This window comes from Brachycentrus maculatus, unplaced genomic scaffold (assembly GCF_059751285.1).
Source record: "Brachycentrus maculatus isolate JH-2025_06_01 unplaced genomic scaffold, ASM5975128v1 h1tg001079l, whole genome shotgun sequence".
Taxonomy (NCBI): Eukaryota; Metazoa; Arthropoda; class Insecta; order Trichoptera; family Brachycentridae; genus Brachycentrus; species Brachycentrus maculatus.
The window spans coordinates 7,501-22,409 of NW_028281785.1; the positions used below are offsets into that span (position 1 = coordinate 7,501).

The following is a 14,909-nucleotide window of genomic DNA, read 5'->3' on the forward strand; positions in this document are numbered from 1 at the left end:
CGGAGCTGCCTACTAGAATCATACGGGCTAGAATGTTTGGCCTATAGAGTGGTAATAGTTAATGATTTTATGATGGAATGATTTTTTGAAACCGGTAGTCACGAATAAGTGTTTATAAAAGTGGTATTACACGAAGTAAACAATGGATGATAGGGAAATTATGAAAAGTGCCAAGGCATTTGCAGATAATATTCAGCTTTCGCATTTCCCACTCATCATTCCCTTTCACAAGTTGCGATTTTTTTCTTCTTGAGACAAACCTATCACTATTCTAACAAATGGTGGAAAAAACAACACTAACTCACAACCTACCACAAAATCCCAACCACAACATAGGAAGACAACAACACAATTTCAAACATGATAAAAATAGTGAAGGATATTGGTACTATAAGCCAAGCTAGGACACAAAATGCCGAACCCTCTTCTAGTGGAACGGAAGGTCTGCTGACGACAGTCAACAGTCTGGCTTCTCCTGAAGTTGAAAGTGGTTTTCTCCCAGTAATGGGCAAATGCTGAGAAGTTCCTGATAGGCCCACACTAGATTATTCCTCCTGTTCCTAACACATACTAAAGTTAAAACATTTAAAAAAAAGTTATAATAAGCAAAAATTCACTAAACGATCTATAAACCTTGTACATAATAAGCTAGATAAATAATACATGCAACTCAAACAATAAAAAAACTCAATGCAGCACCTCGGCTGTCCGAACTTAAAACACAGTAAGGGACATTTTTTTGTAGTACGTTTTATTTGCATTTTTGGACTAAGTAGAATAAATAATATATTGTTTCAAAATTCTTCACCTTTGCTTTCCATTTTTCCTTTGTTTCCAAACTCCGCCCCTTGACTAACCCCTTCCCCTTACTTTCCCCTCTCCTTATTTATAGAAAAATTTTATATTTTATTTTTTAGTTATTATACAGACCTGAATGATGGAAGTTTAACTTCTGAAACATGTAGTCTATAATAAAACTCAAGTGGTAAAAAACAAGTGTTTTCTTTAATCATTGTAACATGTCTTACCACAAAGTTAATGCCGAAACAATAAATAAAATAAGTAGTCTACTTAGTCAAAAAATGCAAAAAAAACGTACTACAAAAAAAGTCCCTTACTGTGTTTTGAGTTTGGACAGCCGACCTTACATAAAAAAAAACACCCGAATGATGCAGCAACTATTTTCATCGACATTCTATTACAGATCCTGACAAATCACAATTTTTTTCTTCTTGACTTAAACCCATAATAATCCTATCAAATGATGGAGAAATTAAAACAACCCTTAATACTTCTTTAGGTCACGTGGACTTCTATCCTAATGGAGGGGTCGAACAGATTGGTTCAAATACCTACTTGGGTGATCACCAGAGAGCTTGGAGATATTTCGCCGAATCCTTGCTGTACCCAAGAAGCTTCATAGGAGTCAGGTGTCCTGACTGGGAGACCTTTCAGACAGGGGACTGCACCTACAACGACAAAGAATACATGGGATATGAAACATCCCCTACATCTCGTGGATCATTCTACTTCAGGACCAATGGATCAGAGTTATTTGGTCTAGGGGAGGAAGGTACAAGACCCGGAAGCGTTTGGTACAAAAAATTTCTCTCCACCGACTATAATTAAAAATTATTCTTACAGTTTGACATCTCAACACGGATGAAGAGAAATATAGAAATATAATATTTTTAGGATTAGTTATATTTTCTCATTTGTTTCCTCGAAACATTATTCTTAACTTACAACGTTTTGAATGTGTCCAAATACTTGTTCACAAAATCTGGATTATACCCAATTACAGGAGTTATATTCATTTTATTTTTTGACAAAAAATAACATAAAAATAACTCCTGTAATTGTAGATAATCCCGATTTTGTGAACAAGTATTTGGACACATTCAAAATGTTGTAAATAAATTATCTGATCAAATTATAAGCTTAAATAATAAAAAAGAAAATGATATTTTCTGGCGTTTCTCATGTGTGTGATTATAATCCAGGATTCGGACCTCACATACTAATATAAGAGTTTCTGCTTAGTAAAAGAGCTTTTTTACATCTCACCAATGATGTCTCAAGTGAAGTAGTGATCCAAGAACAAGGTTTCTAAATTGGTTCATATATATAGAACTTCCAAGAATTTGAGTAGTGTGTTTGTCAATAATGGGTAGAATTGGTGAATGTTACACGTGTGTAAAGTGATCACTTAAACCAGCCTATGACGGTCGTCAGCCCCGTTGATTCATCTTTGATGAGTTGTCAAAAAATAATGTTATTCTTTACCTTTATTAGAAGAAGACTTGAAAACTGACTAAAAATTAAAATTTTGCAACTAATATCGCTCACTCCTTTCACCAAAGTCATATTTTAAAAATCGTCAATTTTCAGTTGTGCAGAATGCCCAAAAAATATACTATATCCCAGCAAACGCGGCATATTTTTAACTCAATATTTACCCGGTACAGGGAAGTGTTGTTTTTGCATTTTGAAGGAAAGGTATTGTTTAATTTTTTTTTTATTTACTAAATATTTTTCAAATGGACAAAAAACACTCAAGTTTTACCTAAAAAGATATGTTACACAGTAAAATTTCAAAAAGTGGCTATATATTTATTTTTAATACATTTTATTTTATATTTAAACTTTAAAAACGATCTCCTGAAAAGTCAAGTTTTTTGATATTTGGCGTTGTTGAAAGGAGCGAGCGATATGTGACATATGTATGTAATATGTTTTAAAAAATAAATAAATAAATATGGTCTTATATTAGGTATAATATTAACAAGGCTTGTCATAGGCTGGTTAAGAAATCACATTACACGCGTGGTACGTTCACCATTTTAACCATGTTTGATAACCACACTACTCAAATTCTTGGGACTTATACATACTTACACCGTGAATTTTATAACGCTTAATGTTCCACGTTTACGGCAGCCATCTTTGGTTGGTTTAAGAAAGCTTTTATTAAGCAGAGACCCTTTTCTTTAGATGTATTCAATATCCTAACTGGTTTATTTTATACACTGGGAGACGCCTGAAAACATGAATTATTTTTTTTATACAGCTTATAATTTAACCAATTATTTTATTCACAACATTTCTTGGCGTGTCAAAAACTTTGTTCAGAAAACTGGGTTTCTTTTAACATTTTTCAATCATGGGTAGGATGGTGAATATTGCACGTGTGTAAAGTGATCACTTAATCAGCCCATAACAGGTTATAAGCCCTGTAAATACCCAGATTCCATATTCTTCTTCATCTTTGTTAAGATGTTAAAATATGAGAAACTCAGATTTGTGAAGAAGTGGTCCTAATGAAATGTACTGCTCGCTATAAAACGATTATCAAAATAAAAATAGTAAAAAAAGCAAAACGTTATTTTTATTTTAAATAAACGAAGAATATAAGGAATAAACCATCATTTCTTTGTTTCAAAATAATCATATATTTTTTATATGATTTGTTTTCAGAATTTAAGATTTTATTTTATTTACCTTGAACTAATAAACATTAAAAAAAACTTGAAAAATAATGTATACATTTTTTTGTTTTTGAGTTTATTAATTACGTTTCGACATTTACAAATGTTCTCATCAACAAAATACAAACTGCATGTTTTTTCGCTTGTTAATGTATTAATGTAAACACGACAAGTATTGAGAACTACATCTGTAGTTCTCAATACTTGTCGTGTTTACATTAATACATTTACATACATGTGGTCATTAAAAAGTTTTTCATTTGTGTATTGAATTATCGAGTTATTTCACAAAGTTAATGCCAAATCAATAAATATTATGTAATATAACAGTACCTATGAAAGAAAATCTAAAATAACGTAAAAATTATCAAATGTAAGCGAATACATTATTTCTTCAAACCCTTATCCGCACCCCAATGGTGCATAGGGCACTGCATTATACAAACGCAATGTAATCTTGATCGTCAATACATGAAGGAAAGGTGATCAGCCGTCCGCTGATCCATACTAAATATTTTTCAAATGGAGAAGAAACCACCACGTGTAACCTAAAAAGATCTGTTTCGTAGTAAAAAGTTCAATAAGTGGCTTGATATTTATTTTTAAAACATTTTATTCAATGCGTTATTTGAGGAGGAAAATAAACAATATATACGAGAGCTTATGTCAAGGTGACTACCATATCCGTGAAAACGTTGAAAATACAGGAAATGTTTAAAATTATTGTTCAAAGGTTTTACGACAAGGATAGCATATATTTCGACGGCCCCTACGTAAAGTACTCTATCTGTAAATCTGTTACTTTACAGGAGAGAGCTTAGAAATTTTTTAGACATTTTTTTTTATTAATAACGATTTTATCTGAAATTCTAAACTAGTATTATGCAATAATTAAAGAAAACACTTAGTTTTTTACCACTTGAGTTTTATTATAGACTACATGTTTCAGAAGTTAAACTCATTTCACTCTCATAAATTAAAATTATTACACCTTGTTCCATATAAAGACCAAATTATGAATTATCTTGAAAATTTAGAAATACAAAAAAACCTGAATTGTAATAATAATTTATTAAATAATATATTGTTTCAAAATTCTTCGCCATTGCTTTCAATTTTTCCTTTGTTTTCAAACTCCGTTACTTGACTAACCCCTTCCCCTTACTTTCCCCTCTCCTTATTTATATAACAATTTTATATTTTATATTTTAGTTATTATATAGACCTGAATGATGGATGTTTAACTTCTGAAACATGTAGTCTATAATAAAACTCAAGTGGTAAAAAACGAAGTGTTTTCTTTAATTATTGTAACATGTCTTACCACAAAGTTAATGCCGAAACAATAAATAAAATAGTATTATGCATTCAAAAACACGATAAAATTATGTGATAAATCGTTTCAAAACTTTTTGCCTTTTCAAAAGAAGTTAGCGTTTTAGGAGTTCAGTTAATTTCGAAAATTTGATATAGATAGCGTCTTATACGCCTGAAAACTAGGCGTAATTTATTTTATATATTTATATATTTTTTTGTTTATATGTGTAGATAACGGTCAGTTGATGACGTACACTTAATATCTCGAAATTGTCAAAAATGTAGTTAGAGCACTTTACGTAGGGCACGTTGATTTTATTGTTGTTAAAGATCTAATAAAGATCATAAATTTACATAAATGTAAATATTGCAAGAAGAGACATTGAATTATAAATCAACAGAAAATGGTTTCAAAGGGCACTCATCTAAATATATAATCTTACAATGAATAATTTCAAATGTACAAAAAACCCAATAACATAATATTTTTCTTCCTGGCTCCATCCTAACTTAACGTCTGTTCGTAATTCGAGTCAAAAACTCGACTCGAATTTCCAGACAAAGGTGATACTAAAACCTTGAAATTGGCCAACGAAAATAAGAAGTCATACTAAAACATTGATATTGGTCTACCAAAATAAGAAAAGTGATACTAAAACCTTGATATTGGTCTACCAAAATAAGAAAAGTGAAACTAAAACCTTGATATTAATCTACCAAAACAAGACAAAAGTGATTTTAAAACATTAATATTGGTCTACCTTGCAGTTAAAATAACTAAGTATGATGACGTTACATTCTACGCTAAAAATAATAACTTACGTTTAATTATATTTTTAGAATTTTATTTTCTATTAACCATCACGCCGTTTCTCCGCTGGGGTAGGCAGAGAGAATAGAACATAACACCACTCTGTCTTTGTAAACAATCCTCGCCAATTTCATATGCATCTCCTCATACATATCCCCCTACCATTATTCCGGCTTTTGATCTGACTGCTTTCATGTGTGTGACATACTTGATAATGCCAAGTTTTCCTCGGTCTTCCTCTACTCTATTTCCAACAACGTTCGCCTCATAAATCTGTTTCTCTGTTCTATGTGCTTCTTATTCGAAGTTTGTTAAATAGCGGTCCATTATATCGAATTTTACTGTATGTGTGTATGTGTATGTGAATATATTTTAACGAATAAATTTAACTCTACTAATCTAATTGATCACCCAAACTTATACACCATTTTATGAATATAATGAATATTTTATATAAACATGAAAATATTTTTTTTTACAGGTGAAACATGAAGAGGGCTATGTTCATGGTTTTAAGCTGTTTTCTGGTTCTAGAGGGTGAATCAAAAAGTATATACGACTTCTTTACATACTCAAATTGTAAGCTTGAATTTCTAATCTATTATTTCTGTATTTATCCATATGACACCATACCTAATGACATCTCTCCGCCCAAGTGTCATCTACCTAAGCGTTGGCCGTGCAATGCAATGTGGTGGAGTCTGGATGGTTCCATTCTCCTCACATGCGCATATCATTGTCTCCTACGTTGCCTTCCCCACCTAACGATATCTTTGATCTCACATATTTCTCTTATCCTAGTGTTCCTTATTTTATCTCGAAGAATTTAATTTAAATAAACATATACATATTTAATACTAACTGACTAATCATCACACTGCAGAAAATAAATGGACCTATCTTAATTGATCCAAGATATTTAATTACAAGATACTTAATTGATCCAAGATACCCCCAGCCCTATCCCTATTGAAACCAAATAACTTGTACACTGTTTCTTTTATAAATGTTTAGTCATAAATTAAACCCTGAAGAGGGCAACAGGTTATTGCCGAAACTAGTTGGTTGTTAATAAAAATGTGAGTGGATCAAAAAACAAAGTGTTTTTATTTCTCAAAAAAGGATATCAATATGATCCACAAAGTTAATGCTTTCAATATTCAAAACAAGATATTTAATCTATTGTATTTATAGTTTTGTTTTTAGGGATCCACCTTTTTCATTTATTATTTTTTACACATTTAGGTACTATCATTTTTAAGATGTATAATCTGTTTATGCTATAAATCCTTGTACATAAACAAAATTAAATTAGAAATATAAGAAGGAATTTATTTTGTACGCCTCCATAGTTTTACGGTCAGCACGCTCGGCTACCGTACTGGAGGTCCCGAGTTCGATTCCCAGGTGGGGATCAAATAAATATTAAATTTTCACCCTAATATTTATTCAATATTAGCCTGGACTGGTAACTAAAGCGGAGGGCTGATCTCCTTTCCTTCATGTGTTAACTATCAAGATAAAACTTCGTTTATATGGTGTAGTGCCCTATGCACAATTGGGGTGCGGATAAGGGTTTGAAGATGAATATTTATTGTTTTTCAAAAAAACCCCTTCAACCTTCAAAGTCCCAAGGACACACAATTAAGACTTAACTTCACATACGGTGTTTGAAAATGATACGGAATGCATCGAAACAGTGTCACAATAGATTTTAAGAAATAGTGATAATTTCCCAGTAAAACTAGTTTTTTTCTTTTCTAGGTGAGAAAGTTAAAGAAATTTTTAACCTCCAATACGACCAAATTGTGAATACGAAGATGGAACCTAATTATTCTCTAATAACACTTAATTTCCTCATACAAGGAAAACAAGTAAGTTTATTTTTCCACGTATTGGTTATATTCCACGTTGATTTCGTTCGGGAATCTCCGTTGCGAATTCGTCATGGTTCGTATTTCGCTCACTCCTTTCAAGAACGTCATAAATCAAAAATCGTCAATTTTCAATTGTGCATGTTTTCGGGATGCCCTGAAAATGTACTATATCCCAGCAAAAGAGGCATATTTATAACTTAATATTTACCCGCTACAGGGCAGAAAATGTTGTTTTTGCATTTTAAAGAAAAAGTATTGTATAATTTTTTTTTTTAAATATACTTCATATTTTTCAAATGGAGAACAAACCTTCAGGTTATACCTAAAAAGATCTGTTGCACAGTAAAAAGTTTAATAAGTCGCTTGATATATATTTTTAATAAATTGTGTTATATTTTTAAACTTTAAAACGTTCTCCTGAAAAATCAGGTTTTTTGATTTACGACGTTCTTGAAAGGAGTGAGCGATTTGTCGGCGCTGCCAATTTGACGGTGTAGCTAGACGCCTACAGTTACACTGGCCAACAACGAGTTGAAAAAACATCATCTTTAGTGCATCGAAATATTTGTTCGCAAATCTTAGTTTTCTCATTTTTACATTTTTGATATCCAAATTTACCTTATTTTTAGCCACCTCAACAAAGATGGAGAAAAATGTAGAAGTCTGGGTATTTACATGGCTTATGGCTAACATTCAGCATTCTACCCATTAGTAGCAACCATACTAGTCAATTTGTGGAAATATAAATTATCATCAATCTCAAGTAATTTTATGCTTGAATTCATGGAAACCATCTATAGTTGTTTTGTGGAAGGTTTTAGATAGCAAAGAACTATTTATTTAGATTTATGTAAGATCCGAACCTGGATTGTTTTATATACTGGGAGACGCCTATGTACATGTATAATAAAATATGTAAATGGCGTTAGCAGAAAGTACTCTATTAAAAAAAACCTTTCTCTATCCAACAATAGACGTCTTTTGTGAACTCAATGATGTATCGTTAGGAGTACCAAAATTTTTAGTAGGGTGGTTGTCAATCATGGGTAGAATGGTGGATGTTACACGTGTTTAAAGTGAAAAAAATTTTGGAACTCATAGATATATCATCAAGCTCATGTTACTTCATGATGGAATTCACAGGAGCAGTCCATGGTTGATTTGAGAAAGCGTTTTTTGAGCAATAAAAAAAACCTTATCGCATCCCAACGGTGCATAGGGCACTGCATCATATAAACGCAGTGTTACCTTGATTGCAAACACATGAGGAAAAGGTGAAATATATCAGCCCTCCGTTTCAGGTACCAGTCCAGGGCAATATAGAATAAATATTAGAGTGAAAAAAATCACTTTTATTTATTAAATTCCCCCCTCCTCCTGGGAATCGAACCCGGGACCTCCAGAACAGTAGCCGAGCGTGCAGACCATTACATTACGGAGGCGGACAAATTGTCGAAATTCTAAATTGAGCAATTTAGAATATATATTTATCAAAGACATTTTTGCAGACGAAATACGATTTTACAAATGGCACTTCACTGCTCTTGGATCCAAATTTCAACCGGAACATATCAACGGTTATCATCATCCCAGGACTAGACGCCGAGCATACGCGCATATACTACAGGCTGTTTCCTAGAGCATTTCTTAAGAGAGGAGGACGTAATGTCATATATATGGATCATGCAGCTTTACTCACGAACGACTTCATGAGGTCAACGACATACGTCCGTTTTATTGGCGAAGAACTTGGAAGACAGTTGGTCAACTTTGTAAATGGTGAGTATCTAATATGCGATGTACTCTGATTTGTAATGTACCCTTATACGCAATGGCGAATACAGTGGAACCTTAAATGCCTACCTAAGGCATTCATGTGACAAAGCTGTAGTTTCAACAAGATGGAGCAACATGCCACACGGCGGGTGCCACCATCAATTTATTGCGGGAAATTTGAATTTTTATACCTCTAAAAAAACACAAATACACAAAAAGCAAGAAACTAGCATGTTTTGTAAATAGGTGCCTGAGGCGAATACTGGGTATAAAGTGGTATGACTTCGTCAGGAATGACGATGTGAGGAGAAGAATTCAACAGCCCCTCATACTAGAAGTCCTGAAGAGAAGAAGGTGGACATGGTTGGGACATGTCCTTAGAATGCCACCTGAGAGCATCAACCCCCTCATGTCTCTTCTTCCGACCCCGAGGATTCCGGCGCCCCGGAAGGCCGCTGACGACCATTCACCGACTACACTCAGCGGAACTTCGAGACGCCGGACTGACTTGGGAGGAAAGCCAAGGAGATGGCGCGTGACAGAGTGACTTGGAGACGTCTCATGTTGGCCATATGCTCCACCTAGGGAGCGAACATGGGAAAAGAAGTCTTCTTCTTCTTCATCTTCTTGCTCAATGCTGAGCGTCGTGGTCTTCTGGAATGTCAGGCACTTGGTGCACAAGTCCTCTCCATTCTTCCCGGTCCTGGGCCAACTTGATGGCAGCGTTTAGCGAGGATCCGGTTAATTCCTTTATTTGGTCTGTCCATCTTGTTGGAGACCGTCCTCTTGCCCGCTTGCCTTCAACTGTACCTGTTACTACCAGTTTTTCTTGAAAAACTGGTAGTAAACTGGAAAAGAAGTAGAAGAAGAAAAAAACACGCTATACTTTATCTTTATTGTATGCTTCTTGATTGGTTTCAGCTGGGCTTGATCCAAAAGACATTCATATGGTTGGGACAAGTGCCGGAGTTTTTATTACTGCATATGCCGCAAAGACCTTTAATTCTCTATCTGGTCCATCAAGTGTTAAAATAGGCAGGATTACTGGATTGGATCCGAGTGCTATATGTTTCTCCAATATTTCCTCCGAACATTTGTCCTCTGATACAGACGCCGATTTTGTGGATATTGTCCACTCAGGAATGGGAAGCATTGGTCACGCTGCAACGGGAGGTTGGTAAAAACTCTTTGGTATATCGATCACTCCTTTTAAGAACGTCATATTTCAAAAATCGCCAATTTTCAGTTGTGCGTGTTTTCGGAATGCCCAGAAAATGTACGATATCCCAGCTAAAGCAGCATATTTTTCAACTTAATATTTACCCGCTACAGGGCAGAAGGTGTTGTTTTTGCATTTTTAAGAAAAGATATTGTTTATTTATTTTTTTAAATACTATACTAAATACTTTTTAAATGTAGAAAAAACCTTCAGGTTTTACCTAACAGATCTATTGCACAGTAAAAAATTCAATAAGTGCCTCGATATTTATTTTTAGTACATTGTGTTATATTTTTAAAAATAAAAACGATCTCTTGAAAAATCAGGTTTTTTGATTTATGACGTTCTTGAAATGAGGAGGATATATAGAAATATATAAAGTTTTCAGAAATATATTTAGGTGCATTTGGGTTATGAAGAATATTATAAAGTAGCTTGAGAGATTAAAGATTTATGCTCTGGTTGAAGTTAAGCCATTTTAGTTCCGTGCGAGAAGGTGATACATGGTAATTTTTTTTATAATTGAAAATTAAACGAGCTATGAGTTTGATTCAGATGTTATTAATAATACCAACATTCGCATCAATGTAGCAAACATTAGTATAGCATATGGAAGATAAAATATTAGGCGCAGGAAACCCTCCTGTCATGTTTATAATTTGACTTACGCATTTCACAGGACACGTGGACTTCTATCCTAACGGAGGATTACACCAGAAAGGCGCACACGATTATATGAGCGATCACCAGAGAGCTTGGAGATATTTTGCTGAATCCGTGCTGTACCCTGAAAATTTCATTGCTGTAAAGTGCTCCGACTGGGAGAGCTTCCAGAGAGGAGACTGTATCTACAATGAGAGAGAATACCTGGGATATGGAACATCCCCTACATCTCGTGGAACATTCTACTTCAGGACAAACGGATCAGAGTTATATGGTCTAGGGGAGGAAGGTACCCAACCTGAACGCCCTTGGTACAAAGTGTTTGGCACCAACTAATACATTTGAATGCCTTTTCATTACAGAATAAATATTTTTATCAATATTAATATATTCTTTATTATTTTTCGACATCTCAAAATAGATGAAGAAGAATATTTTCTATCATGGTCTATCACTTCGTTCTTCCCAAGAATGACCACTTTCCATTCCTCGCCATAACACATCATTCTTCAGTAATTCTTTCTCTGTCCAAGCGACCAGACTATGGAATGAATTACCTCTCCTTGTAAAAAATGCACATTCTCAAATAACTTTTAAGAAACGTCTGAGACATTAATATTTATCTTTAGAATCCTAACTGCCCATCAACCCTCCTCCCTTAGTTTTTCCCTCTACTCCCTTCCTTAAACTCCCTTTTTCATTTGCCCTCCTTATTACCATTTTTTTAATTTATTTTCAACATTTTGAGTGTGTCCAAATACTTGTTCACAAAATCTGGATTATCTCCAATTACAGGAGTTATTTTCATATTATTTTTTGACATCTCATCAAAGATGATGATTTTTAATTTATGTTTTTTATATATATTTATTTTTAATTTATGTTTTTTTTAATGTTCAAGTACTATCTACCCTCTGATTGCAATCGGCTATATATGGTATCAAACATTTTGTCAATATCACTAGCCAATGTACATATTTGTTTTCTGTACATGAAGTTTAAATAAATAAATTTGTCATAGGCATGTGAACACTTTACACATGTGTAACATTCACCAATTCAACCCATGATTGACAACCACACATCTCAAATTCTTGGAACTTTTGTATATGTTAATCAAACTCGAAACATATTGTGTAACTCCATTAAAATTTCACTAGATACATCCACGGTGGGATGATAGAAACTTTTTCATTCGTAAGTGAGGTCCGAATCCTGGATTACATTCATATATTTGAGAAATGCTAGAAAATACCCTTTTTAATTTTTAATTTAGCTTAAATTTTGACCGATCAATTTACTGACGACATTTAAAAAAGGGTTTTATTTTATTTTATTTGTTAAGGAATTTTACAGCTTTACTTTTAAAAAATATATACAAAAAAATAGTTACATTAACAATAATAAAAATTGCATTAATAAAAAAAGTTGTATTAATAAAAATAAAGCCAGTTAAACAATTCCTTATTTATGTTATAATAACTATTAAAACATTAAGAGATAAAAAAAGTTGTAAGTAAATATAATATATTATACACTATTAAATAATTTCAAAAAATAATATTTTAAAAATTTAATTATTCTATATATAATATATTACACACTGGATTCTTCACCCTACGGATGACATGTCAATATTATAGCTGTCCCAGCTTGATATGAAACATCTTTTTTTATGTGAAAGAAGATCTAAGTCTGAGTTTCAATTTATGTGATTGTGTAACGTTCACCATTCTGCCCATTGTTCTGAACATCCATATTGCATTAATTCTTGAAACTTGTATATATGCAATGTTCTCGGAACCTTTCACATGTCGGTGTGATTTTCGATACATTTGGAAATATGTCCGATTGCAGCGCCATCAATTGAATAAATAATCAAGAGTTAACACTATGAAAATTGTAAAATTGATTTTATTTTTACTTTTTTTCTTATATTTTTTTGTGTATATTATGTTAACCTTCCCCTCCCGTGATATGTATTTACTACAACTTGACATTAAAAATGAGAATATCTTTATAAAGTGTTATTGATACGGGCTCAGAATTTTTGTTTTCTTCCGTAATACAATTACGTGCTTCATAAAAGTATTAAAATATAAAGCTATTAATTTTCAGCAAAGAAAATAAATCAATTATCAAAACATTCGGGAATAGAATCACCAATACACAAACATTTCTCGGTGTATGCGTGTGTGTCGCACTTTACGTACACGCGCACGTGGCTTCATACTGTTTCCGACGATCTCATTTTAGTTGCGCAAAACTCGTCGTTCAGGGCTGTCGTGCCGCTACGCTAGCTATAGCGGCTACATGCGATTTTTTTTTTTGATATTTACCAGAGCTACCATTACAAAATTTATACATTTCTCATTTCAACTTCAACTTTGGTCAATAAATCAATTAGTAATATTCACAATTTTTCCCGTTTTTAAACCACATTTCATATGGTGTACAAAATACATACCACCGGTGCACTCGAAAGTTTTTAGCAACGGGAGGGAAGGGTTAAAATAGATATACAAAAAAAAAATAAAAACCTAAGAAAGGTTTGGTGGGTCTTTATGAAAATAAACATGAAAATTTTTTAAATTAATGTTTATAAACTTATATCATATAAATAAATGTTTAAAAATCATATGTTGTAATTGGTTGAATATTTCCTCCATGGAAATCCATCTCAAAGCATCAAGTATTATTTTCAGAGTTGATGTTTGGGCAACAATAACACCATTTAATAATACATTACTCATACCACGGCTGTCCTGGTTCGAGAAAAGTAATTTGGAATTGTCTCCGTCCAAAAGCCAAATAGTAGTATTTTCTAGAAAGCGTAACATCCCCGAGTTAAATATAAAATTGAGGAAAATTCGGGTTCCTGTGAAGGACAATGTAAAATTTTTGGGCGTCACATTAAATATTAAGCTGTCATGGAACAAACACATTGAAAACATTGTGGCTAAGTGTGAAAAGAATATTAACATCCTAGTGGCAGTTTCAAGAGTGTGGTGGGGTGCCCACCCAACTACAATGAACATGCTTTACTGCGCTCTTGTCCGAAGTCATATTGATTATGCGTGCTTTATAATGGACCCTCTTCCAAATCTGCAATCTAAATTAGATAGGATACAATATAAATGATCATTTCCTTATCCTTTTGACCAATTTGGCGAAATCCTGAAAAACACATTTTTTATTATTATTTATTGATTCGGCATTAACGCGGCGAATGTAATTGTGAAAAGGAGTGAGAGGAAGACCGAGAAAAACATGTCACGATCAAGTTTGCCAAATACTTGAAAGTGGTCAGGTTAGGAGACGTAATAATCGGCGGGTATGTGTGAGGAGATGCATGAACATGGAAGAGGCGAAGAATGTTTGCAAAGACAGAAATATACAATATACATCAAACGTGAAAAAAAACGAAATATGATAAATAGTTAAACAAAGCAAGGCTGACATAATCAGTTTTTGTGTCGTGTGCCTCACAAACCATTTATAAGCACTGTTAAAAAAAACGTATTTCTTCATCCATATGAATGTAAACGTTAATTTTTTTCAAAATCTTAAATCTCTTTGAAAATTAATCTCCGATCGCTTAAAAAATAAAACATAAAAAATGATGTTTTCTTTTAGAGATGTATACATAATTGTTTAAAGATATGCCGGCCAGAATATTACGGTCAATGGAGAGCGCTACAGAACCATAATTACTGACTTCGTGCCTCAGTTGAATGGCACTGATGTGAGACCACTGT

General features: G+C 33.1%; 2 protein-coding genes across 2 annotated transcripts in view; both read left to right on the top strand.

Moving 5' to 3' along the window:
• LOC148299561 (pancreatic lipase-related protein 3-like) overlaps positions 1–1,629 on the top strand; it is a gene marked incomplete at its 5' end in the record, with an annotated part of 7,367 nt that extends 5,738 nt beyond the window's left edge. The window contains one exon of the mRNA XM_088275932.1: positions 1,301–1,629. Coding sequence (XP_088132058.1) covers positions 1,301–1,629 — 329 coding nt within the window. The remainder of the gene's footprint in view (positions 1–1,300) is intronic.
• Positions 1,630–8,623: 6,994 nt separating this feature from the next.
• On the top strand, positions 8,624–11,487 carry LOC148299562 (pancreatic lipase-related protein 3-like). Its single transcript, XM_088275933.1, has 4 exons — positions 8,624–8,648; positions 9,087–9,272; positions 10,191–10,442; positions 11,168–11,487. The coding sequence occupies exons 1-4, from the start codon at positions 8,624–8,626 to the stop codon at positions 11,485–11,487; spliced, it is 783 nt and encodes a 260-aa protein (XP_088132059.1).
• The last annotated feature ends 3,422 nt before the right edge of the window (positions 11,488–14,909 follow it).

What these genes read in the sequence shown, in the direction of transcription:
- LOC148299562 (XM_088275933.1), top strand. Translation starts at nt 8,624, where the DNA reads ATGGAATTCACAGGAGCAGTCCATG. An exon ending in ATTCACAGGAGCAGTCCATG is followed by an intron (nt 8,649 to 9,086) that starts GTTGATTTGAGA and finishes TCATCATCCCAG; the next exon opens with GACTAGACGCCGAGCATACG. An exon ending in GTTGGTCAACTTTGTAAATG is followed by an intron (nt 9,273 to 10,190) that starts GTGAGTATCTAA and finishes GATTGGTTTCAG; the next exon opens with CTGGGCTTGATCCAAAAGAC.